Source organism: Phocoena phocoena, chromosome X (genome assembly GCF_963924675.1).
Source record: "Phocoena phocoena chromosome X, mPhoPho1.1, whole genome shotgun sequence".
NCBI classification, from domain to species: domain Eukaryota; kingdom Metazoa; phylum Chordata; class Mammalia; order Artiodactyla; family Phocoenidae; genus Phocoena; species Phocoena phocoena.
The window spans coordinates 35,249,263-35,275,244 of NC_089240.1; the positions used below are offsets into that span (position 1 = coordinate 35,249,263).

Consider the following 25,982-nt stretch of genomic DNA (forward strand, 5'->3'; position numbering starts at 1 on the left):
CTTTCGTTTCGATCATTTCTTCAGGTCTTGCCATTTACTTTGTCTTTCTCTCCTGTTGTCTGAGATGACTTCCTAATAAACAATATTCTACAAACTGTGAACACTGGTTTTAACTCCGGGGCGGGGAATGGGAGGAAGGGTTGGCTTGGGATGACAAGAACCTCTATTTCTGAAATGCTGGGATTTTTTTTTTTAAAGCAATGAGAGTGTACTTGTTTATGATCAAAAAATTAGTAAATCAAGAAGACTGTTGGTTCCCTTTTGTCTTCAGGATACATCCCAAGCATCATTTGGTACTCACCAACAATGGGCTCTCTCTCAGCACCTCTGACACTGCTGGGTTTCCCCATTCCCAAACACGGCTCACTTTTCCCACCTGCCAGGTCACAGAGCTTGCAGGTCCCCTCCCTCTGCATACTTTACGACCCCACTCCAGTACATCATCTCCATGGCCCCTTCCGTCTACTCTGCCTAGGTGTTCTCAGGGTTCACTGCAAGACTGAAAAGCACTAAGGGCATTCTGACCCCAGGTGGACTCGATCCAAGGAATCAGATGCTGGGCTAGAGGAATGTGAGTCAGGGATGACACCGGAACCACTGGATTTAAGAACAGTCTGCTGAGGTGGTCATCCAGGCGTCACCGCGATCACTACTGCGTCTCATTACCCACAAAGCTGAAGACCCAGTGTTGGAAGGCTGGTCAAGTCACTAAAACTGGCCAGCATGTCTCCCTAACCCTTCTTACCAGCAGCCAGTAGAGCAGGAAGATGCCTCTACCCCGCTCTGCCTTCCAAACCGACCATTCAGAATCCTAGCGGCAAGGGAGTCTAGTGGTGTTCAGGTTTCTAGCCTCTGCAGTGAAAGAAGGAATTAAAAGGATGTAGGATGGAAATTGATAGTACCCAACAGGGATACTGCTGCGAGAAGTAAGAGCAGTAGAGTAGCTGAGTGGTCGAAACTACGAGCCTTGACTACTGGGCCAAGCGGGTTTGGACTTCGTGTTAAAAGGTAACAGAAAAACACGAGGTCTGGAGGGAGAAGTGACGCAGTGAAAGTCCCGTTTCTGGAAAAAGTATTCCTGAAGATAAAGGGTTGGCCATGACGAAGCTACTGTAGTCCATCAGGGTCGAAGGCAACGTAAAAGCCTACTAGGGCATCAGAGGAGACAGGGTTGAGAAGAATCTGAGAAACGTTAACATATATGTCTATGAATTGAGTTTTCAGGATAGAACTTCAAATTGTCTTCAGAGTCTCACCCCCCTGAAATCCTCTCGTCCGTTTCAGTTCATAGAGACTATAAGTTGCCCTAAAGTCATCCATGGGGAACCGACCACCAACACCGCTTTAAAAAAGATTGTGGCAACAGTAATGTTTCAGGGAAATACATAGGAAACGAGGTACTTCAATTTTCTCCTTTCCTCAACAGGTTTATTGCCTTTTAAGAAAATTTTTGTAAAATATAAATACAAAGGCAGAGAATTTACTTACAAAGTTAAAACACAGATTTCAAACATAAACACACAATTCAGAAAATTTTAGTTTTATGTACAATTTCAAGCAACCTCAACATATTATGTTAGTTTTCAGTATTTTACAGGGTACAGAAAAAAATAGCTCAAAGTCTTCTTTAAATAAGAGCATAAAATGTTTAAACATATAAACAATCCGGTTTGATGCGTGAAAACTAATTTCACAGCTTTTAAATTAGGATATAAAAGTTTCATACAATTAGTTGTTGTGTGTGGATATGGTTTGAAGTTATATTACACACTACTGGATCACATCCAATAGCATTGACCTGGCCTGAGCAGGTACTCTGTAAACAAAACATAAAGTTACAACGTCGCCAAGTGCCTTCCCCGAATTCAACCCCCCAAACCAACCACACGGTTCTGACCACACTCTCAACAGTTATGGCCTCTGTCGTCGGAGCTTTGTACGAAATTAAGTCAAAGTGTGAAGCTCCTTTTCCTTATTTTTTTTTTCTCCTTAAAAAAGAAAAGAAACAATTGTTCCGAGTAAAAACAAACATATCCCAAAGCATGTGTGCATTGAAAAGTAAAGAAACATTATAACAACTTCATAAAAACTGACTGAAAAGTTTAAAAAGAAAAAACATGTTTCTAAGTCCTTCCGACTGGAGTCGTGTCTCTTATATAAAGAAGAGATATTTTCATATGTAATAGTGTCCTTTCTTTACAGAAATAGTCGTATTATGACACATATGAACAAGGATTAACACTATGGCACACTGTACATGGCGGGCCCCGGCGAGCTCACCAGTAGTCGTCTGAGTCCATGTCGCTGGGGTGGAGCCACTCCATGGATGAGCCCAGCAGAGTCTGAAGCTCGTTCGTGAACTCCACCAGATCTAAGAGCTCCTTACTTTCCGGATTAAAGGACTCCAGGTCTTTGGGGCAAGAGAATAAGAGACTTGCTGACACTTGCCGGTAGAACTCGGCCTCCGCGATGGTGACAATCTCTACATTTGGGAAATTGCAGCGGAATATGCGGGAGGACATTTTCAATTTCTTGAGCGTGTCTGACAGCAACAGCCAGTTCCGAGGCCTGCACCAGAGAAAGGACAGTGGTTTGAGTTTCCGGCAAAATGAGAAGCGCTCCCGACTATGAACTACCCGTCTCCTGGCGGTGAAAGGGCCCGTTACTTCCACTTTGATTACCCCACCCCCACCCCACTTCTCACTGTCCTTAGAAGATCTACTCCTTTTCAAATTTTATTTATTTATTTATTTAGTTTTGGCTGCGTTGGGTCTGTTGCTGCGCACGGGCTTTCTCTAGTTGCGGCGAGCGGGCTTCTCACTGCGGTGGGTTCTCTTGTTACGGGCTCTAGGCTCGCGGGCTCTAGAGCGCAGGCTCAGTAGCTGTGGCGCACGGGCTTAGTTGCTCCGTGGCATGTGGGATCTTCCCGGACCAGGGCTCAAATCCGTGTCCCCTGCATTGGCAGGCGGATTCTTAACCACTGCGCCACCAGGGAAGCCCGGAAGATCTACTTCTGGGGGTGGGGGGGAACTCTGGACTCGTGTGCGTGTGTTAAGAGACCATCTAGGGCGGATCAGCCAACTTAGACAAAAGAAGGAGCAGTGTCCCTGGAACGAGCCTCGTTGCAGGCCACCCCGGTGCTGCCCTGGCTCTGGTCACAACTCAGGTCACCCCTCTCCAAGTAGGTGCACCCCGTTCTAGTCACTGGGGAAAACCAGTCTGTATGCCAACCCAAGGGAGATGGCAAACGCCTCTTTGATCTCTCCTCCCCTCCGGCCCTCACTCGAGGTCACCTGGCTTTCCCTTCCTTTCCCACACCTCCAACCCGCCCCTCAATGCTTCCGGGAGTGAGGCTCTTTCGAGAAGGGAGGTGGTACAATCCTTCCTGGTACCCTGCCACGCCTTATGATCTCCACCCCGAACAGAATGTCACCACAAAGGCAGACACGTTCCCAGCCTCAGAGTCCAAGGAGGATGCTACTCCTTAGGCACCGGGGTCAACACACGGCAGAGCCAGGTCTCCTGACGTGTTCACTCCGAAGGGCTGGTCATGGGGCACAGCGGCCCGACCGTGGGGACAAGACTCGATCTAAGCAAATCTGAAGACACATAAGATCCCAGGTGCCACATATGGCTTCCTCTAATCTTATACGAGAAGAGGGTACGTCAGTATCGTCCCGTGGACCTCACGCGCCTTGGAAGGCCCCTACGGTAGCCGTTTGGGGAGGATCCCTTCCCCAAGAGTTTAGCGACTGAAACGGTGCAATTCCAGTCACTGACTCCCGTGTCCTTTGGGCCCTAGGGGTGTGTTCCAATGAAGGCAGTTTGCTGGGGAGCCCTCCCACCCCCCCACACTTTTCTGGAAAAGTTCTACTGCATTATGTGAGGTCAGTGGACACTTGGTGAGGAATTCACTCACCCCCCGACCCATCCACCTTCATCTGCTGAAGGGGATTTCTAACTCCTGCCACCCCATAGAGCAGCTGGGCTGGCTCTCGACCACACGCCGGCCACGCTCACCCCTGAGCGACGGACACCTGGACGTTGTAACATGGCAGAAGGGGGCTTTCGGAAAATTCAAATTCGAATAGGTCACCATAGGCCTCGTCGCTGTCATCCTGGTCCTCCGGTCCTGGGGGATTTGCTAAAACATCGTAACCACTTTCATCATCTGGTTCTAACCGGGGGGCAAACGAGAGAGAGGTCAGTAAGCTGGAGCAAGATTCCAGCTGTTCTCCAAAAAGGACCCTGGAAAAATTATTTCCCGAGTGAGCCCTGCTCACAGCACCACCACCCGCCGCAAGCCCTCGCCCGTGCCAGAGAGCAACGTTCTGTAACTCGTGCACATCCCGCCCAAATGAAACGGACAAGGCTGCTCACCACACACGGAGCTGCCGTAGAACTCCCAAGAGCCACTGGGGTCATAGTCATCAGGAACCTGCAGGTCGTTTAAATAGTCTGGAGAGAGAGGGGGAGAGAGGGAGAGAGAGAAACAAGATAACGCCTGCTGGCAAGGGGCAAATGCTGCTGGAGCTCGGGAACATCTCACGCTGGGGCTGGTGTCACCTCCCGACAAGTCCCACTGCACACGCCCTCCAGGTACCTGACTGAAACCTACCCACGCGTCCACCCACCTCCCTGAGGGACTGCCCGCCTCACCGCCCCAGCCTGCCAAACAAAAGCTAGCCTGGCTAGCTAAGAGTTTTCCAGCCCTCCCTTGCCAAACTCAAAGTATGTATCTCTTCTTTGACAGACTAACGTTAGGCCACTTTTCCCAGTAAAGCGTCACTTAGGGTAAACGGGGGGTGGGGGGGTGGGGGGGTGGGGGGGTGGGGTGGGGTAGGGGGAAGCCAGGTGGAAGCCTGTGAAGTCACCGTCTAGATGCCTGAACGAGACCGTTTCTTGATCCCCGTCATACCTGTTAAGAACTTCTCCAGAAGTTCGCTGTGGGTCATTTTCATGATGGTTCTACCTGAGTATGTAGCCAGGGTGGGATCAGCACCATAGGAGAGGAGCAAGCGGACAATTTCGAGATGATCATTCTCGACAGCATCGTGGAGAGGCCTAGGAGAGGTGCGGGGGGGGGGGGGGGGGGGGTTACACCTGTGCGCGCGACGCGTGCTTCTAGCGACGCAGGGCCAAATCGAGCGTGTGCGGCCAAGCCTTGTAGGCGCACTATTTCACCGAGGAGGCGAGTGTACGGTCACTGCCATCCCACGTAGGGAACGGAGGCACTGTGACTGGCCCGTGACTCCGTTAGTTCAACACATAACCCTTTACAGGACAGGTGAAGGGACTATCTATCTCAGGCCTAATTCTTACATGCAAATCTCTCCTAATGCACGGCCCGAGGAGGAACTCGGGCCACGATGAAAACGCCTACAATGAACTCAAATAGTGACAGACTGTAAGAAGATAACTTACGGCGGGGTGGGGGGAAGAATCCCCGCATCATGGAAGCCAATACGACAAGCAATCGTTATACCATTACAAACAAAACCCAAAAAAAAGTGCAGTTTGTAAAAGAAACTAGGGGCAAAGTGGAACCTCTCCTGAAACCAACTTGGAGATGAGTGATCAACCCTCAGGCCCAGAAGCAGTCGACAGGCAGGGCGAGTTCTCAGGAGGGTACAGAGTCCTCCTGCCTGTGTCCGCTGGGGTCAGGAGCGCTGTCCGCAGTCCCATCCAGAAAGAATGCTGTTTGGAAACCACGAACCACCAAAATACCTTTCGGTTTTGCTAATTTTATGACTGTCAGGAAAGCGCCAGTGCCCTGCCTCGTGGTAGCATCCCAGGCACAACCGGGAAGATGCTTGGGCTGACTCAGACCTGGGCCTCTGGCCAATAAACCGAGGTCAAGGGCAGAGTGGGGGCCAGGCCCGGGGATGTGGGTGGACACGGCAGGTCCTATCAAGCCAGTCGCCATCGGACCTGTCTGTGCTCCTGGCACTTTCAACTCACGTATATTTTAAATATTGTGATTCAACAGACGCTGGTGGGGAGTCCAGGGTCTTAAAAGAGAACACCCCTGATTACTCAGGCAGGCCCAACATTTTCAGGGACTTCTGCCCCTGAAATAATAGCGTCACAAAGTTTTAAAGTTCTATGGAGATTTGCCAGAAAGATCTGTCCGATTCCATTCTAGAGGACTCCGCCATCAGTGTGCTTACGTGGCACTCGCTCTCCGTCTTCCCTTCTGGGCTTCCCCGCACACCCTGAGAACCACTGCCTATGCCCCAGCGGGGCCAGGCCAAGAGGAAGACCGCCACTGACCTGGTTCCATCCTGGGCACTGCAGTTGACATCGGCGCCATATTCGAGGAGGTGTCGTACAATGTTGAGCCAACCCCTCGCACAAGCCTCGTGCAGGGCGCAGTAACCCGCGTTGTCGCGGTGGTTCACATCACAAATCTTGTTCTCCAGGCAGTACAGGACCACTTCCTACGGGGAGAGGAGAGGAGATACCATCAGACCACCATACAGTGAACCCTGCAAGGGTGACCTCTCCATAGCCTGGCGGTGCCCGCTTTCGAAGGCATACATCCGTGGGTCCAAAAGCCCACCGTGGCGCCGGCAGGCGGCAGGCATCTCGGTGCGGGGCAAGAGTGCGTGCGAAGGGCTTGGAGATGCAGACAGTGTTGTCTAAGGCTCTGCTGTACCGGTGGCCTGGCCACGGGCAAGTTACCCGTGAACTCCTCCAAGCGTCCATAGGGCTGCTGAGAGGACGCATTCGGATAGCGTTGAAAGCCCTCAGCCCAGGGGCCGACGTGACCAGCACAGAGGTGTCACGGCTGCTAACATCTCAGATGACACATTGCCAAGCACAGACCATCCTCACTTGATGGGTCCGTTCAGTCGGTGGCAGTGGATGATAACACAAGTTTAGATAAAAGTATGGCTGACCAATGCTTAAAGAGAGCTTAAGTCAGCCAGAGAACATTCCCCAGCTTAGAGAAGGAGGGACACCCAGGTCAGCTACATCCTCGCGCCCCCTGTTAAGACCCCAAATCAGAACCTGGGCCTCAGACGCTCTTGTTTGTATGTTAAGTAGAGTTAAAGAGAAGCGCTCTCTCTCTCTCCATCTTCGAGGAATGACACAAAATGCTTCCAATAAGCCCACCCTGTATTTTGCCTCACTCCAGCCTCTCGGGGCAGAGTCAGTCTAATATTTTCATATTTACTCAAGTTAATGACAGGAACCTGATATACCACATGCTGCGACCTCCACATTTTAAGAATCAAATAAAACGTTCACCCTCCCCCGCTCCAAAGGTGTTCTGTGTCAACGCTGTGCGTTACAATCACTGTTATGAATCTTATTTCTTTGGCTTGTTAAAATATTAACATGGGCCACTCCCAGGAAGCAGAGCAGTAATTTATTCAATGTTTTATCACCTTAAGAAAGTTTTCAAACACGTCAAAAGCATCTGCCACCAGAAAATACGTTATACTGTTTATACTGGTTGAGTCATGCCCAGCAGAGAGCTATCAGGTTCTGAGAGCTGGGAGTAGGCAGCACTTGCATGTGGCCCAACACATGGTCTGCTGGGTAAGGGGGGATGGGATGGGGTCAGAGCAGGCCTCCTTGTGACATCTCTCCGGTAACTTATCTGTTAAACCTAAAACGGGGGTCATTCTAGCCGCCCGTAAGTGCGAGATGGGTTCTGTGAAACCTTTTATGCCCTTCGGAGGACATGCCAATCAAAGGTGGCCACTCACTTGGGAGCGAACCAGAATGTTCCATTTGCTCACCACGTGAACCTAATGGGGCATGCTGGTAAACCTGGCCGTCGGTGCCCTGTTACTTCAGGTCACTGCGGCAGCTCCCTTCCAAAACAAGAGGAGGAAGAGAAAAGGCACGCCCACGAATGCGTTTCTCCGCTCAGATCCCAACCTGCCATAAAGCCCACAATCCTCTGGGCTCCCAGGCCACCTGCCCCGAGCCCTGGTATCCAGGATACCGCATGAAGCTGCTGCTCTTTCAGCAGGCCCTCACTAGCCAGACTTGAGTGGACGGCTGCAAGCTAATGAGTTGTGTGCCCCAGCCAGGGAGAGGCCCTGTCACGTGGCTCTGGGATCAGGTCTGAACGCCACCAACTGCTGTGCACAGGTCAATTTACTCAACCCGGGGTTTATTTGCTGTGACAATCATGGCCTTCACCTGGAAACCTTCACCACTACTAGGGCCGATTCAAGGGTACCTAGAAACGAAAGGCCGTCCAAGCTGATGTTAGGTAAGACAACTCTCTTCTCCTCCTGGAAGATGGCAGCAAAGGCAGCAGTAGCCCCACGGCCAGGTCAGACTTTTTGCCACGGGCTGTCCTAACTCAACCACGTTGATACCACGTCTTCTGTCATCCACAGGAACCCAGGAGATGTCAGGAAAGGAAGGTAGTACTATCCTCCTCATTCAACACTTGGAAACTGAGGCCCAGAGATATTAATTAAACCCCAAGTTCAATTAACGTGAAGTACTAGACCTATAACTCAGGTCTTTGGTACCCGGGCAGCTGGGAAGATTCAAAAGGCCCGAGAGGGCCCCAGTTAGAGGGATGCAATCCAGCTGTGACGAGCATCCCACAGGCCTCCTCCGTTGGGGGTCAAGTGGGCTAACTACACTCTCCTCGCCAGGAGGGTGATGGCCTCTAAATGGATGGCGACCGTCGTCACCAACAGTTTCCCTAACTGAAAGGTGAAGAGGCGGGGCGAGTCTGTCTACGCAACACATTTCTTGGTTTATTTTCTCCGCTAGAAATAAACGGGAGCGTTTGAAGGGCAGCCCACCCATTCCCAAGCAAAATCAAACTGCTCTTGTTGGACAACTGTCTGTTAAGCGGCTATAAGCCGAATGCCATTACCCGCAAAATGTAACCATAAAGGCCATAAACCCGACGTTGTTAATTAATTAAATGCCTCATTAACGTTTTAAAAAACATGATTTATTCAATTCATAGAAAATTTAACCACCACCGCTAAAGGCGCAAGCACGTGGTCGCACGCTGGCGTTTAGCCTTCTTCCCGCGAGGGAGAGGTTTGAGGTCTCTGGCCACGCAAGTGATCTATTTAACGCGGATCTGAAGCCAGAGCGTGTTTCTAGACTTCCAGAGCCAGATTATCACGACATAAAGCTCAGACAGCCTTTATACTGAACATGGTTAAGCAAACTGTCCTTCAATTTTAAAAGGTTTAAGTCGCCCCATCTCCCAACTGGGCCATCATCCCAACATTTAAAATTCTGCCCGGAGAAATCCCAGAGAGTTGGATTCAAAGTTGAAAGCGTTCATCTACTTGTCACAATGTCCAGCATCAAAGCTGGTGATCTGTGTAATCTACATACTGAAATTTACATTTGAAGAAAAAGAACAAATCCGACCATAAACATTCCCAAGGCTTCCCGTGCAATCAAAGGCCAGGTAGCCTGAAAAAGTATGGATCTAGTGCCCCTTGGTCCAGGCCTCAGATCCACCAAACCGAAACGGAAACTGTCTTAGAGGACCAACGAGGGTCTTTTGAGGTCTCTGGTCCCAAAGGGAGACTGCTGGAAATGATGCCAAGTTCACAGGTGGGGCTAGGAGCCCCGCCCTCCACGGCGGGTGCAGGAGCACCCCGCGCCCCCCCCCCAATCTCCAGCATTTGCTGGAAGCGGGAATCTATTTTCTCAACCTAACCCAAAAGTTGGGGTTAGGGGGCTCCCCCCCACACCTCCAGCGTTTGCTGGAAGCAAGGAGTCTATTTTCTCAACCGCGGGGGGTCTAGCTCAGCACTCTGCAACGTCTGCTCTGTCCTCCCAGGCGCTGCTGCTCTCAGCTCTTGGGAAACCAACTGCGCGCTCCTTGGACCTCACCCGCAAGTGACTGCACTAACTACCAGAGAGTGCTCTCTAGCTAGCAGAGAGGTCTCCAAGAGACGTGTAGATATAAACAACAGCACATTCAACCAACAACAAAAAAAAACACCCCCAAACTAAGCATAGCTCTAGAGCTTCCAACTTCCCGCCCACAGTCACGCCTTAGGGCCAAGGCAGGCTCACCTCGAAGGGCTCACGGCACTATGGACAGTGGCGGCGGGCAGGGGGCGACGGGGGAGACGGGGGACAGGGGCACAGAGCTGGCTGAGGGTGTGGGCGCCAGGGCTCCGGGCCAGCCTGGGTCCTGCCACCCCAGTGCTCGTCCACACCTCCACCCTCGGCCTGCTGAGCCGCGTTTTACTGTCACCATTCAACTCCCGGAGGGCCGATGCCAGCACAAAAAGATGCCTTTGCCCTGTGGGCTATTACATCACAATTTCTACTGACAAGTATGGTGGGGGAACTGCACAGGGCAGAGGGAGTAATCTGTCTCACAGAGGTTTTGAACTGTAAAAAGGGCAACTCCAACGTGAGCCAGTCTTGGCGAGAAGCGTGGTGGGGAGTGGTGGGCTGTGTAGCACTGCTGGATTGCTACCTGTACAGGCATCAGCTAACCCCTCTGAGGCTCAGTTTCCTCACCCGAGAGCGGGCTAGTACTCGTTACTCCCACGTGAAGATGTTAAAAGGGTGAAAGGAGTTACTACAGATCACACGGGCTTAGAAAGATATCGGCTATCTTTCTGTCTATGTTGTTCTAGCAACAGAGACTATCGCTGTCATCAGCCGTGCTGGGTTGGGATACAGCGGTGTGGACAGGGAGTTCTGCGCAAGGCTCAACCCCCGCCCATCGGCCCTCGGCTCCTGTGCCCTCTCAGAAAGAGACTGCTCAGGTCTGCCCCACTCCCACCCCTACTCTGCACAGACACTTCCCACCCGCTACCCCACAGGGGCATCACCCCGCCCCAAACAGCACAAGTAACCCAACAGAGCTAATAACTACTCTCTCTCTTGCTACTCAGGATCCAAAAGGGCTCATTAAAATTCCCCTGGTCGCCAAGCCCTGGGTTAGGTCAGATTTTATGTCAGAGATAAGCGAGCCGGACTGGCCGAAGCAGCCTACCTGCCTGAACGTGAACGGAACATCAGAGAGGCCTGCCTTTCTTTTCGCACCACGACTGAACAAGCCACCGAAGAGCCGGCAGTGTGAGCGGGTTGGGGGGGGGGGGGGGGCGCGACACAAACGTCCCGCTGGAACGCCCAGCCCAGCCCGCCACGTGGCTCTGAGACCCGCCCCCCATCCCCAGCCAGTGCGTCTCCCACCCAAGGAGCAGCAGCCGGCGGATCCTGAATCCGGGGCACCCACAAGGATGCTCACCTCGTAGCCAAGCCGGGCGGCCCGCTGTAGGAGGGTCTCGCCCGCGTTCTTATTGACAATAAGTCTCCGCGCTTCCGGTGGCATTGGGCGGGACTGGGTGGTCTCTGGAGGGGAGTTCGAGCATGTCAGCTGCGAGGCCTGGGAACCTGGTAGCAATTGCTGCAAACGGTCCAAGGGCTTCTGGTCCTGCTTGGCCGGCGAAAGATCATAGTCGGAACTGGGCTCAGGCCGCTTTCGAAATCTCCGGACGGTCACCTATCACGAAACCACGCAGCGCACACATTTCAGGCTGTCCTTCCACCGCCCCGCCTGGTTCCCCTCCTCCCTGAGTTACGAACCTGAGTGGAGGAAAGCACTTTTCCTCCTCTCTGTCTCGGGGAGGCGGGGTGGGAGGAAGGGGTTGCATTTTTACTAGCTGGAAACTTCACCACCACCCAGGAGACAGGTTCCCCTAGGAAGGGGCAGTGACGTTCTGGGGGGAGGGGTTCAGGAAAAGGAAAGCTTTGTCCCCAGAAGCAGAGAAGTAGGCAGGCGGGATGTGCTCGCACAGGCCCGGGGGGCGGGGGAGAGCCAGGGGGCAAGAGGTAGTACCTTGCCATCGGCATTGTCCACGTAGTAGTCCCCTGGCAGTGGCAAGCCCCGCCTGGGCTCCTGAGGGATCAAATGCTTGGTTTTGCACAGTCGCTTCCCGGATGGTTTCTCGCTGTTGTCGGTGTATTTCTGCAGCAGGGACGTAGCCTGGCAATCCTCTTCTACGTCCATGCACACCACATCTGTCTTCTGGCTTTCTTTAACTTGGTCATGTTTGGTAGGCAGTCCTGAGGCTGGCGTGCAGCTTGGCTGAGTCTGCTTTCGGCCGCTTGCATTGGTGGATGAAAGGCCCTTCGCGGGCGGAGAGCCGGAGAACACAGGCAAGGCTGAATCCACAGGGGGGGGAGGGCGGGAGGCAGGGGGAGAAGAAGCGGGCGTTACACAGTTGTAGCCAGTGAGGAAAGAAAAGCCCATTGTTAGCACTGATCATTGGAGCGGCTTCAGTTTTTAAAGATACACCAATTATGTTTTCAAGGCATTAATATTTTAATGATCCCACATTCAACCGGCAAATAGGTTAACCCACGAAACGCCCAATGGCAAGTTGCTTCAAAGGGCCGCAAGAGAGGGCAGAAGCCAGCCCTTCGTGCGCTCCCCGTCCCCACCCGTGGGGGGCCTGGGTGCTCGGGACAGGGCGACCGGGGACAGCCTGAGGCTGGAACGAGGACGCTGACAAGCGCCCGGGGTCACCCAAGACTTCCCTTCCTGCCCAGCCGCGGGCTGGGTGATGAGGAAGCCGAGCTCCCGCCTCGCTGTACACTCCCCTAAGGAAGCGTGCAGGCTGAAAGGACCTCACGAAGAAAACTCCCCGCTCGCCACACGCTACTCTTGTCAACTTGGATGGCGCTCAGGTCCCCTCCAGGGCCGTTTCCCACAGAGGGCGGGTGATCCACCCTCCAGGAGCGCCCCCCGCCCCGTGCGTACCTTGTTCACTGTCACTGCGTTTAACTGATTCCTCCAACCAGCTTCTGTTGCTTTTGGCCTCTGCCCTTTTCCTGCCAGGTTTCTCTTCGGAGATGCTATTGCCCTGGGGGGTGACCGCAGGCTGAACCGCCTGGGTCACTTCCTTCCTGCCCTGCCGGCCAGGTTTGCTCTCTGCTGCCGACACCTGCTGCTCCCACCGTTCTCTAAGGTGCAGCAAGTGGCGTTGCTTTTTGGGATGGAGCCCTGTTAATTCAATGCACACCTTCAGGTTGGTCAGCTCACTATAATGTGGCTCTTCTAAGTGGTTAGAGGAACTGTTTGTCATTTCCCTCTCAGGCCAGTCATCTAATGGAGAAATAACTACAAATTAATGAAGAAGCCCCCCGGGGGGTGGGGGGGAACAAACTGTCTTACACATCACTAATAGGGGTGGGGGAGGGGAGGGGTGCGGTCACTGTGTTGGCTGGAACTTGTCACCAAGTCTCGGGAGGGGGCCTACTTGCCTTTGGCCATCTTTGGGCTCCAGCCCCGGCACCTGGCTTTGGGGAGGTGGGGGCGGGGGTGGGGGGGTGGGTGGGGGTGGGGGGTGGGGAGGTGTGAGTGGCTCCCCCCAGGGCTCCAGGGTGGGACTGGAACTTTCCACTGCTCCGCTCCAGGACTTCCGCTGGGTGCCCTGCGGGCCTGAAGCCAAACCGAGCTCACCTTTGGAGACCCGTCTCCGCTTGGCTTTCAGCAGAGAGTCCTCCGGGAGCTCTTCCACAGTGGTCTCGGTGTGGTTGCTGTCGCCGGAGACCTTGTGCTTTCTGTCCAGCCGGAGGGTGGGGCTGCGTGGCACGTCCGGGGCCGCCTGGTCGGCGGGGGGCTCGCTGGCAGGCTCCGTGTCCATGAAGTACTTCTCCCCGGGAAGATCTCTGTCCTCTGGGGCTTCGAAGGGGTCGTGTTTGCTTCCAGCACTATACTCGCCTAGTGGAGGGGAGACAACCCGGAAAGGAGGGAACAAAGGTCACCAGGAGCAGGCAGGACCCCCATGCCCAAGGCAATCTGCTACCAACAGACCCTCCTTTGGAGGCCAGGGGCCTCACACGCAGGAAGCACAAAACCCTCAGAAAGACAACGTCCCAAAGGAAGGGCAGCTGAACACAACCAGCAAAGACAGCAGAAAATGAGGCGTGTAGCCCACTCACGATTTCCCTTCCTCCGGTTCACAGCTGGAGCGGCAGTGACTCAAGGAGAGGCACCTAGATGACCCTTCTGTAGGCACATGAGGTAACTCCCTAACTGCCTAACTCTCCAAGGTGGCTTACTTTTCAACTGAGGGTGAGTGACCTCACAGTAAGAGCCAACCAATCCAGGGCAGAGCTACAAATTACTATGGAAACAGCTGCTGAGGTCATCATCTTCTAATAAACAGAAAAGGCTGATGTCATAACGAGACCAAATGTCCCCCAAATGTCATCTACACAGAGATAGCACCAATGTTCACTTGGGTCAGCAGGGGCAAAGGTGAAGAAAGAGAGTAAGGAAAGAATGGTGGGAGGCTGGGAAGCTGGGGAGACCAAGGGAAGAGGGGCCTGGCAAAGCTAAGGGAAAGGCTTCCTGGTGCACACACGAGGGTCAGGGGCAATTTCAAAGAACTCAACCAGATTGCTACAAGTCCATCTGTCCCCTTTCCACACCCGTGGGGGGAGAAGCATTTCACTGCCATCAAGGGGCTGCTCCTGTTTCCTGTCCAGGAAGAAGGCCCTCAGTGACACTAGGCACACCCACAGGGACACCCGTCACCCCACCTGGCACTCCTCCACGCCTTCCTTCCCAGGCAACAAGCATCTAAGGACATTTCAAAGACAAGACTCCAACCCCCTTCATGGGAGGGGGGCGGGGGCTAAACTGCTCACATCCCCAGCCCCCCCCCCCCGCTCCACCTAGCATCCACTTGGGGCTTTTCCTCCAATCACCCCAGCCTAACATCACTCCTCACTTTCGCTCTAGCCAAAGAAACAGTTTAACTGCTTTGCTAGTCACATCGCTTCTAACACACGAATAATTCCATAAGGATCACTGTGGGGGTGGGTGTATGAGTTTGGTGTTTCGTTAACACCTGAGCTAAGCCCCCGCAGCCCCCGTTTTCCTAGACGAAATCATGGACACACCCCTCACATGCTGCTAGCATTCCTCCTCCTCTCCCTAGACCACTTCAAGTACCACTCCCACTTCTGCCCAGCCGGCCGGTCCCCTGATCAGCCTCTCTTGGGGGCATTCCCAGCATTTAATGGCAGTCAGTTGTGGGAATGAACCTCCCCCTGGCCTTGGCTAGCCTGACCTGTGTTCTCAACGGTGGAACCCACTCTTCTCCAAGGGTATCCCAGGGTGGGACAGATCCCCATCTACTCTTGCCAGAATGGTGGAATCACCCCAACCGCGAGGGTCTCCTGTCACGGCAGCAGGAGATACCCCAAACTCCTGGCCTGTGCTTACGGGTGACGCAGGCCACGCTACCGCAGGCCCGGTGAAGAGGGTGCGCTGCAACTCTCACTCCGGCTGCTCTGTGACCCTCTTAAACACCGGGCAGGAATGGCACCGCTTTACAGCTCGGCCCCCTTCACTTGTAAAGTGGGAATGTTACCGCTAGCCTCCTCCCAGGGGTGGGCTTCATAATCACGGGCCGGGCTCAGCACAGAGAGGGGCTGGAAAAATCCCTTTAACCAAAAGACACCAAGACCGCCAGACCAGCCTGAATTTCAGGCCTGAAATGTATGAAATTTTAAGAGGTGAGCCCTCCTGGTTACACCGTTGGACCTCTCTGGTCCAATCAGCCTTCCCTAAGAGCTCCGTGGGAGGGGATCCATGGAGGAATGTAAGGGCTACCTTAAGAACCCCCCGGGTCCAATTTTAAAGTTTCTTTTTCCAAACTGGGTCCATCCACCCTCCCCCCCAACCCCAGAGCCTTTTAGGGCAAAGATCTCAATTCCCCTCAGCTAAGGCCCCCCAAGACCTTACGCTAGTGTGACCTTACCCAGGCCAGTAATAACCCTGAAGGACACCCACCCCGACTGCCCAAGATACCCATGGCCACCAGCTATGGGGGAGAGGCTCCGTGTCACTTGGAGCTTCTCAATGACTGTTCTAACCACGACCCACAGGAGGATTACCCTTGAGGGCAAAGGAGATGGGGAGATAAACAGATACACGGGGGGGATCCTAACCATCGGGCTTTGCCATCATTGCTACTTTTGGCCCTTCTGAAAGCGGGAAGCCACGTGCCCTTGGTCACCCAGTCTAAGCAAGATGTGAACGTGGCTGTATTGTTTGAGGTTTAATGCTTGCTCCCTGAAGCACGGTCATATGACTCACAGCACATATATCCCAAATTCATTACGGTTGTACCATAGCATCACCTAACAGAAGCATCACCATAGCAACATTTACAAGTCACCGTGGCAACAGAGCACCCTCACCACTGCTGAGCCATGCCCAGTGAGGCCTAAACAAGGTGAGAGGGTTCTGAGTTGTTGGAAGGCTCCCCAGGATTAAAATCCCCTTCTCTGTAGCTTAACTATAGCACCTCCAGTGAGGGCTAACCTTGTTAAAACTTACACCCTCTACAGGAGGAGTGCAGGGGATCTCTGTTCCAAAGTAGTTCACAAACGTGCAGGTGCTCAGCTGGAAGAGAAGTTCCCTGAGCAAAGAAGTTTCGTGAAGCCCCTTGACCGAGGCTTCCTCCAGCTCCTGGCCAGGCATTGCCACTGAGCAGGTCCTAGGCCTTGTCCCAGCCAAGTGGTTGGCAAGGGAGATGGTTACTCCAAGTTTGAGAAGGAAGGGACCAATGCCTCCTTGCCCCGCCCCACCCTCAAATGCCACTGAGGGTTCCGAGTAATGAACTTCCAAGCCTGAGGAACCTCCAAACTCATTTGGTGAACTTCCAAAATAAAAATTTAACTCAGCCACCCATGTGATCACAAAGAATAAATGAATATCTCAGCCACTGTGTTTTCAAGTTAATTCATTTTTTAAACAAGCCCCTAGCAACAAGATGCACCCACACCGGGACAACCAGGGCCGCGCAGACAGCACCCACCATCGTAGAAGCTCCTGGTCCCTCCATGGATAGGGGCTGCCTCAGAAGGGGGAAGGCATCTTGAAGGCGTCCTGGACCCTCTTTGTGACCCCTGCCCGCCCCAACTGCCCGCCCCAGCTCCCACGTGCTCACAGCTCGGCTCTCGGCCACACCGACGCCCACGAGAAGGACCTGAGTCCATATCAGCTCAAGACGTGATGGCCCAAGAACGGGAAGGCCCGTTTATTTCCGGCCGAATGGAATGAACACCTGCTGTGCACCTTGGATGCGGAGGCGGCAGTAAGAACAATGGCTCCTTTAGGTGACCTTTCTTGACCAACTATTTACAAACCCCAAGTCTCTACAAGACAGAGGGTGGCTGGTGAATCCACCTCCGTTGCCCCAATCTTTCAAACGGAGCCCCTCACCTTCCCCACCCCTTCTCCTGCCCTCCCATGGTGGAGATTCATGGCTCACTGGGCCATGTCCCGGGTGCTGCAGGAAGAGACCCGTCGGTCGGTCTGAGACTGGAGGCGGGCGGTGGGGGGAGGGGGCTTTCGGAATCATCTGGGGCTCAGGCCCTGCTCCCCATCAGCCACACTGAGTTCTTGTCTCCACGCTCAGCAGGAAGGAAAGACTGGGAAGGACACACACAAACTTCTCTGGGAAGAAGGGCGGGGTGGGGCCATTGAGACGTGAAGGGCAGCGGCCACCCTGGGTTTGGCCACGTTGCTGGAGAAAAGGGCGAGAAGACTCGAGGCCGGTTAACTTCCCGCTCCCTTCCTCCAGCCTCCCTCACCATCCACCCAGAACAGGCAGATCCCCTCCTCAGAAAAGTGCATCCCCGTGAACTTGGCCTTTGCCCACTTTTATCAGATCTCTCTGAGAAACTTCCCCGTGAGCTGAGTTATGAGGCCACTCAGGAGGGTAAGGGCTGCGTGTCAGCTGTGAGCACAGGCGAGGAGGGAGGCTTCCTTGCTGCTTTACTCCAGAGTGGCCTGGACCCTCCGTCTTTCATTCCAATCCCGAGGGGGAGGAGCTCGGAATCGTCTACTCCAGGCACATCAAGAGCCCCATCACTCGGGTAAGGCCGCCACTGACCAGCCACAGAAATCCCCTTCTACGGGAGCCACGCAGGACAAACCGGTCCCGGTGTGGCTTACCCAGAACCCCGGCCACAGGCCTTTGCCTGACCCCAAAGATGAGCTGAGGGAGGGCAGTGCTCCAAGCAGCAGAGAGAAGCACACGCTGTTGCTGACCACAATTTTCCCGAACTGCACCAGGCACCCAGGACCTAAGCGTGTGCGGGAACGCCGACCCTACGACTGGGTCCAAGGGCCTGGACCTCCCAAACGTGCCCACCACCCCCCGACTGTCCTGTCTCAGGAGGATTTCACGCCCACCCTGTCCTCGACGTTCACCTAGATGCCCTCATTCACCATCACCGGAGGGTCCGGAGCGGGCCGCAGGCCACAAGCACGCACACTGAAGAAAGCGGGAGGAAGACCTCCACTTGCTGCCAACAACATCTCATTAGCCCAGGAAGTCTCGAGGGCAAAGCCCGAAGTCATCCCCAGTGGGGAAGCAGCTGTTGGGAGCGCAGCGTGTGACTCGAGGCAGACGCTAGCTTTCTTTCTCTCCAGCTTTGCCTCCAAAACATGGTACACCCCGTCTGGTAGGAAGAACGCCCTCGTCCATCCCACGCCCTCGGAGCGCGTTGTCAACTCCTAATGACTGCAAACAAGCCTGCCATAGAAAATAATTATGCTCATCTTGCTGGTGCCTTTATCAGCCCTCATCTCGTTTTAACGAAACCTCTGCCTCTGGAGGGAGCGTCCGAGTACTCTCCACTCCCTCCCATAGGAGACTGTCACTCTGGAGGGTCTGGCTCTGGCTGCAAGTGTCGCGCCACTGCTACCAAAAACCCGCATCCGTACCTGCTACAAAACGGGACACATACCTGCTAGGCCGGAGGTCTTGCACTGCCATTCCTCTGCTCTACCGTATTAGGCTATTACTAACTACAGGACTAGCGTTTCTCCGGAAAAAGGAGATGCGTGCCAGGAAACATTTCATAGGTGCTTCACTCCTGGATGCCGCAGTGCTCCAAAGGACAACCAGCCTTGCAATCCACAGCTGGGAAGGATGGCCAGAGCAGCCCATTCTCCGAACAGCCACCACCCAGATGCTGGGCCATCGGAAGTGTATCGTTTCCTCTCGCCTCCCTCAGCACTGGGAGCGGAACCGCCCCGTTCCCACCGACGTGGTACCACACGCGAGCCGCCTGGGTTCACTTACATCTCTCACTGTCGTTCTGGTCGGCAATGGCCTCCTCCAGGGCGACCGACTTTGGCTTTTTGTCCTGACTTCCTTTCAGCCTTTCCCAGTCAGCGGGGCTGAATTTGCACACCTCGGAGTCTTTGGTCGTGGGGTGGCCACCTTCTCGCTCTTTCATCTCCAACTCTGAGAAGCGCATCATTGCACGCTAGAAAGAGAACGGAGATGGAAAAAAGACACACCTTACCACCAAAGCTACTTCACTGCCCTTACCTTAAAGGAAAGTATCTTCAAAGAAAAGTTTGCCCAAAACCAACCACAATTTATGATACAACTGAGATATTTTAAAATTTAACGATAAAAATGTAAGAGTGTCTATATGTAACTAGTCACACACTCTTTATTCATAAAGCCATATGTATGTAGAGATATATATGTGGTGTGTATGTATAGCCATACATACACTGTGGCATAGAGACAGACATTCTCTTTCGAAGGTAAATAAAACAAAACAAAAACACAACGCAAGGAAAGCGAAACAAAAACACAACAGAAAAGGAAACAAATGCACAGTGAATAAAGACGACCATGGCCCACAAACTTCCCTTTGTATATTTGGAAATGAAATTTAACTCAAAAGGTTTATGTAAGATTCTAGTAATAAAAATTTGAAGAACTGACCTCACAGTAAGCAGCGGGTAGACATAAAATACTGTCCTCTTGTAATCCTTCCATCTATGTAATTAAAATGGGCACTCAATGGATCATTTAGATAACTTCATCCATTTTTATAAGCATAAACCAATTTTTTTCTTAACATTGCAAAACAATTTGGCTTTATTTATCTTTTAATTAAAAGTAAAATATCTTAAGGAAATTCCTATACAACATCTATCATTCACTAGCAAGTTAAATACATACTCTATCCCTTTAAGCAAGGTTTGTTTTTTTTGTTTTTCTTGGCTTGTTTGTTTTTTTGGTGAAAAAAAAAAAAATTGCACGAATCTCACAGACATGCGGCCGCTACACACCTCCACCAAGTATCACGTAAGGCATTCTAAACAGCGCTTTTAGGTATATTTGTTAACGTACAGTAACGGCAGAGAAATCAAAGCGACTGATAGGTAAACGTCATGCAGTCTTTTAGACATCCTTCGCAATAATTAAAACTTCCGTTATCAGCATTCGAGTGGAGTTCGCTTAAAATCTACAGAATAACTTAAAGTATCCACTTACGTCCCCTTACTGGACACATTTCAAACATTTAAATTTATCATAAGCTTCATCAACCAAATCAGCCCGGTGTCCTGCCCTATCGTACCCCCGGCCCCCTCCTCTTCGCACATTAAAAAAAAAAAAACCTGACAACTGGTCGGGCTCCTGAAATTCGGGTGGGGGGGCTCACCTGCAATGCCCGCTGCTCCCGGCTGAGCTGACTGGAGTCTGCGTACAGTTCGGTGGTGACACACTTGAACCGGTCACCCACGTAACCAGCGGAGTTTGCGATTCTCTTTGCCAGCTTAGATGGCTTCGGTTTCAGAACTTTGCCATCGGTTGATTCTGCCTCGCCAGCTCCGTCTTTGGTGTAGGTGGGGGCGACGTCCACACTCGGTGGGGCACTGCCCACGCAAAACGGTTTGGGATCCTCTTGGGTTTTCCCGAAAGTGACCGCAGAGCCATCGCTCCCCAGGGTCGGCTCCAGGAATGAAGTCGAGACCGGCATCGCCAGGTTCTCCTTGTTGGTTCCCGCCGGAACATTCTCCTTGCTTAAGCCGAAGACGGGCTGGCCCGGAGCCTGTTTGAAAGCATAGGCTTCGTGGAAGTCACTGATGCGCCCCAACTCCTCCCTCAGGGCAATGAAATCCCGGTGTGGCTGCAGGGCCGGGTCAGGCGGGGGTTTGGTGGGCTCGGCACTCTGGCCCACACTCTCAGCTGTGAAGCCGGGTTTGGACACGTTAGCGTCGGTCTTCGCATCTGGCTCTTCCCGGAGGAGGTCTACGTAGACGAGCTTGTCACTCTTGACGACGGTCTTCCCTTGATTCCAGCTGGGGCTGGGCTTTAGGTTCTTGTCCGCGGGGACTTCTGGATGTAACTTGGTGCCGCCAGCCTCCAGCATCTCAGAAAACCGGTTCCGGAGGCTTGGGTCCTCGTAGCGGGTCCTCTCGTGGGACCGAGACCTCCTCTCCGGTTTCTCCTCTTTAGTGATCTCGATGGGCGTGTGAGGTATCAACATGGGATGCACCATGCCCAACCCCAGCGCGTCCTGGTAGGTCACAAACTCCGGCCTGCCCGTGGGTAGCCCATAGGGCAGTCCCGGCTTTGGGGCGAGGTGCCCAGGAAAGAGACTGCCATTGGGCAACAACACCGGGTGAGGGTAGACAGGGCCTTTGCCGTGTAAGGAGAGGGGACTTATGGCAATGCCCTCGGGTGCTGGGTAAGGCAGGTAACTCCTGGGGTAGGGGATTGGCGGGGACCTGAACGCCTCGTTTGGTGAGAGAAATATTGAGCTCGGCGGGAGGCCATTCTCGTTCGCTTTGAAGCTCGGCTCTGGGTTGCTGGCTTTGGCGCCCTTGCTGCCGGTGCCGCCGCTGTGCTTGGCAGGTGTGGTCGGGGGCTGGCCCACGTGCTGGATGACCGATGGCGTGGTATCCACGGAGCTCCTGCTGGTCTTGCTGCCCTCGGCGGTGGCATTTGGGGCCGGCGACGCAGAGGCTGGGCGGCCGGCGCTCGACACCGACCCCGAAACGTTAGTGACCACGGCGTCGGCGGCGCCCATGCGGGGACACGAAGAACTGCGCTGCTGCGGGATGGCCCAGTCCAAGGCCTTGTTTTTCAGCGGCAGGCCCTTGCCATTGTTCTCTTCGTTAGGACTTGGCCCGGGCACCACCCAGGACGAGGGAGCCGTGCTAATGATCTCAGATCTATAGATAGCACAGCCATTTCCTGGAGGAGATAGAGTTTCTTTCGGAATCTCACTTCCGGAGAGCACTAGGCCGCTCCCAGCTCTGCTGTGAACCAGGACCGTGGGAGCCATCTTCTTCATGTGGTCAGCTTTGGAAGCGTCTACATCCACCACTTTAGAGGACAAGTCTAGTGGCTTATCGGTGACGTCTTTGGTAACCGTCTGCTTCTCCAAGAGAGGAGGTGAGCTGCCATCTTTTCTGTCCTGACCTGCTGCTTTCCGGGTGTGCCCGGGAGCTGGCTGGCTGCTTTCGGCTCCTTCTGGAGCCTTAGGAAACTTGCTGCTGCAGAGCCTGGCCGCGGGGAACTCGCTGCTGACCGTCATGTATGGCTTCGACAGGGTGACCGAGGGCGACGTGGAGATCCTGGCATAGTGCTTGTGGAACTCGGAGTAGGTGTCCGCAGCGGGCTGGGAGGGAAGGTGGACGCGGGGTGAAGGCCGAGGCGAGGGGGGCAACAGGAGAGCCGTGTCCCCCGGCAGGCCGCTGGTGACCGCCTTGGCAGAGGGCACCCTAGGCTGTTTACTGTTCTGGATGTGGGGATACGAGTGGGAATCGACCGGGTTCCCAGGACTGACGCCCATCTTCCAGGGCAGGCTCTTGTCTGCGCAGTGGACCAGAGGCGGGATGGCTGGTGAGGCCGAAGGCGTCGAGAGTCTCATGGGCGAGGCCAGGGACGACGGGATGTGGGGACTGACGTAGTGAGGTGGCGGCAGGTAGAGAAATCGCTCCCCGTTGGTACAGACCGGAGAATACAGCGGCTGCGCCAGGCTGTAGGACTGCTGAGGTAGCAAGGCCTTGTACATGTTCAGGGAATACTTATTTGGCGAGTCGAGGAAAGGGTAGATGGCTGGCGTGGCCCCCTCCATGTAAGGATTGACCCAGGGCAGCCGCAGGTAACTAGCACCATTGATGTTGAGCGGGCTCTGTTTGTCGCTAGCAGGTCTGTCCAAGCCCAGTGTTTCTGCCGTGGGGACAGCACTTTTTTGTATTCCGGGTGGCGTTTTGTATATAGCACTGAAGCCATTTGGGGGTTTTCCGGAGACAGCGGAGGCCTCCACCGTCTCGGGTGTATTCGGTTTGAACTGCATCTCTGGGTTTCTTTCGGAAGAAAACCCCAGGCCGCCTATGGTTGTGGCAGCCTCCCGCCCTTTCTCTGAGCCCAGTCCACACAAGCTAGAATAGACGATGTTTCCGGGGACACGCAGCCCTTCCCGGATCAGGCCGGTGCGGTCCATGCTCAGCGCTGCCAGGCCATCGATCCGATGGGCCGTGGTCGCGTCCACCTTCGCAGAAGAAGAACATGGGTATTACCGAGGACACGCCTTCAAAGCAGCCCATCCCAAAGAGAAACCGCGAACTAGCTCAATAGGACATCAGCCTCAACATCTGAGCCGAAAGGGTTTAAAAATAAAGGATTCACAAGGTCTTTGGCCCCCTCCCCGCTCATCCAGAACCGTCCCCTGCCTGCCGTCTCACTTTTGTCCAACTAGTATCCTGAAAGCACGTAAAACGCTGGTCCCTTTAGACTTGAGGCCCCTGCACTGATTCAGTCATCTATTCACTCTGGAAGATCCACCTTCTCAGCAGAAATTCTTTGCTGCAACTGAGGTGATACCAACTCCACTGCTCTCAGAACCACCCTCGTGGGGTACAGAACTCGGACTCACCCTCCCCAGGCCCTGTCAGGTTGGGGCGGGGCGATGTTCACTGTGTTCCCCCCCCCCCCCCCCCCGCATGTAGCGAGGCATTATTTAACATAACAGAAAACAATCTTCAGGGGGACAGTAAGGAATGAAGGACCTGAGCTGTCTCATTTCTAAATCAATAAAGAGGCAATGGGTCAAACTGTAGTTGTGTCTTTTGACTTCCTCTCCCTGGTATCTGAAGACAGCTCTGTTTCATATTTTACTGGGAAGGTAAACCCTAAGGGTCTACTTAGAGGCTACAAATTTATCCAGCTGGGAGCACTGATGTGGCACGTAGCTTATCGAAGAAAAGGCGGCACATATCCCACCAGTCGCCAGGGGACGAGGACGTAAATGGCGAGCGCAGCCAAGGAATCGAGCCAGGAAGAAATTGGGTGAGGCTTCGTCCTGCAGCCTAGGCTTTCTTTCTACTCAAGCCCTGCCCTGAAACACCCCGCCCCGCCCCCAAAAGGCCCTTTAATGGTATGCAAATGAATGCACGATTGATTTACAGATCACTGATACTCAGCACATCAACAGAAGCCATTAATCTCTTACCACGTTGTGATTCAAGGGATTTTCTTCCCTTAGTTCCAGTCTGGCCTTTGAAGCGTCACCATCGTTTACAGGAATTTTCCTATTTAGAAGGACACACCAACTTCATGAAAGCATTCCTCACTTAATCCATCTTTCATAGATTGCCCCAGAATAGACCAGTTTCTAATAACTCCGTTTTTCCAACTGCCCTTAAAAAAAAAACAAAAAACAAAAAACAAAAAACACAACCTCCCCAATGGCCCATATTGAAAGTTGTCCCCGAATGGTGATTCAACAGGACTGGGAAAAACAACGGAAAGGCAGGGCAACAGGGATGTGAAATCACAAATACGTCCTCGAGTTGGGTAAGGCAGAAATTCCGCACAACCACGTCACCCTCACAATTTTTTCTCTAGAGAGGCCGGGCAGGGCAGTCCGGGCTCTGCTGTCCTAGCAGACCCTTATAGGCTCTACCTGAGGACAGGCGTGAAGTAATACAATGTCCAAAGCCAACGTGGGGACCTCAAGGCTGGAGTCTGCGAGCTGGCTACATCAATCACTTCTGTGTTACCCGTGAGGACAGGCTTTCAAAACTTTTCCCCAAACAAAGTTAGGTACCATGTCCTACGAAACTGGTTTCCATGGTGATAATGAAGCCATATTTGACTGCCTCTATCAAAATGATGGGGGATACACACTAATATTCTACAAATGTCAGCTGCTCCAGGGGAAGCCGCACATCTGTGCCAGGCTGCTGCGGCTGCCCTGGAACTTGTTATCAGAGAGCATCGGTAAAGAAAGTGCTTGGTGCCAACTTCCAAATCCCCAGGATAAAATCACTGACAAGCGGCAGAGAAAAGTTTCATCATTACCCGGAAGAGCAGCTTCAATTATCTACTGCTTAGCTGCCTCTACCCCGCACTCCAAAATTACTGATTAGGAAGCATAACAGAGCTGTCGGGTGACTGAAACCAGGAGCCAATGGCCTCGCTGAACAGGCGGCGGAGGACGCAGAGAAACCTGGGCTTCAGTGATGTGAAGGGTGGCTATCGCCCCATTTATTACCGAGCAAACTATTTGTTTTAAAAGCACATCGAATGCCGATCCACCTGGGCCCACACTCCTGACATTTAGAGTTAAAGCAGCATATAGACTGGGATTAATTCTCCTTCATAAATATGAAATAATAAATTAAGGACGAAAGTGCACTGAAAGGCCGCTTTAGGGGCTAATCTCTTAAAGGGCGGCAATGCTTCGCTGAGCCAGGTTGCCTGTTAAAACTGTAAATCAAGGGCCGCCAGCTAGGCAGGAGATCTCCCCCACACCCCCTACCCCCTTTGGGCCCACTCTGGCTGTGAGGACGTGAAGGGGGGCGCTCTGCTCAGGAGCCCTGGGGAAGGACCCACGCTCTCCCCAGGCCTCAGCCGGACACGCGCACTTACCTGTCGTCGCTGATCCCACACATGCGGACCCTCTCGCTGTTCATCCAGCTGTGAACGTTCCCATACAGGGGGGTTGCTGAAAGCATGTCGTCTTCTTGGATGGCAGCTTTTCTTCAAGCGTCTAGTCTGTTTAAAACAAAAGGAATCCCAGAAGGTTGAATAAAAAGGGAGCCAAAGAGGGAACAAGAGAAAACCCTCCTTCTAGGCACTTCATACAGATCGCACTTGGGAAGGCAGACCCCGCTCCATGTTCTACAGATGGCCAGGAGCAAAGGAACACGCCTGAGC

At 53.4% G+C, this 25,982-nt stretch overlaps 1 protein-coding gene across 3 annotated transcripts; it reads right to left on the bottom strand.

The window, feature by feature from the left end:
• Positions 1-1,410: 1,410 nt before the first annotated feature.
• Positions 1,411-25,780, bottom strand: BCOR (BCL6 corepressor). 3 transcript variants are annotated; one of them, XM_065900685.1, is made up of 14 exons: positions 25,695-25,780; positions 24,274-24,352; positions 20,473-23,313; positions 19,749-19,802; positions 19,089-19,275; positions 13,439-13,699; positions 12,737-12,979; positions 11,813-12,138; positions 11,222-11,476; positions 6,274-6,440; positions 4,919-5,064; positions 4,381-4,458; positions 4,021-4,177; positions 1,411-2,568 (listed from the first exon to the last, which is right to left on the bottom strand). In XM_065900685.1, the coding sequence occupies exons 1-14, from the start codon at positions 25,778-25,780 to the stop codon at positions 2,277-2,279; spliced, it is 5,172 nt and encodes a 1,723-aa protein (XP_065756757.1). In that variant the 3' UTR covers positions 1,411-2,276. The 3 variants fall into 3 exon arrangements, with proteins under 3 accessions (XP_065756757.1, XP_065756756.1, XP_065756759.1); XM_065900684.1 differs by having other exon boundaries at positions 12,737-13,081; XM_065900687.1 differs by lacking the exon at positions 19,749-19,802.
• Positions 25,781-25,982: the final 202 nt, after the last annotated feature.

Bases quoted from the DNA above. Each gene is read 5' to 3' on its own strand.
- BCOR (XM_065900684.1), bottom strand. From the start codon at position 25,780: ATGCTTTCAGCAACCCCCCTGTATGGGAACGTTCACAGCTGGATGAAC. The intron at 13,700-19,088 runs GTAAGTGAACCC...CCCCTCCACTAG, and splicing joins CCAGAACGACAGTGAGAGAT to GCGAGTATAGTGCTGGAAGC. The intron at 2,569-4,020 runs GTGAGCGTGGCC...TCTCTGGTGCAG, and splicing joins CAGGTGTCCGTCGCTCAGGG to GCCTCGGAACTGGCTGTTGC.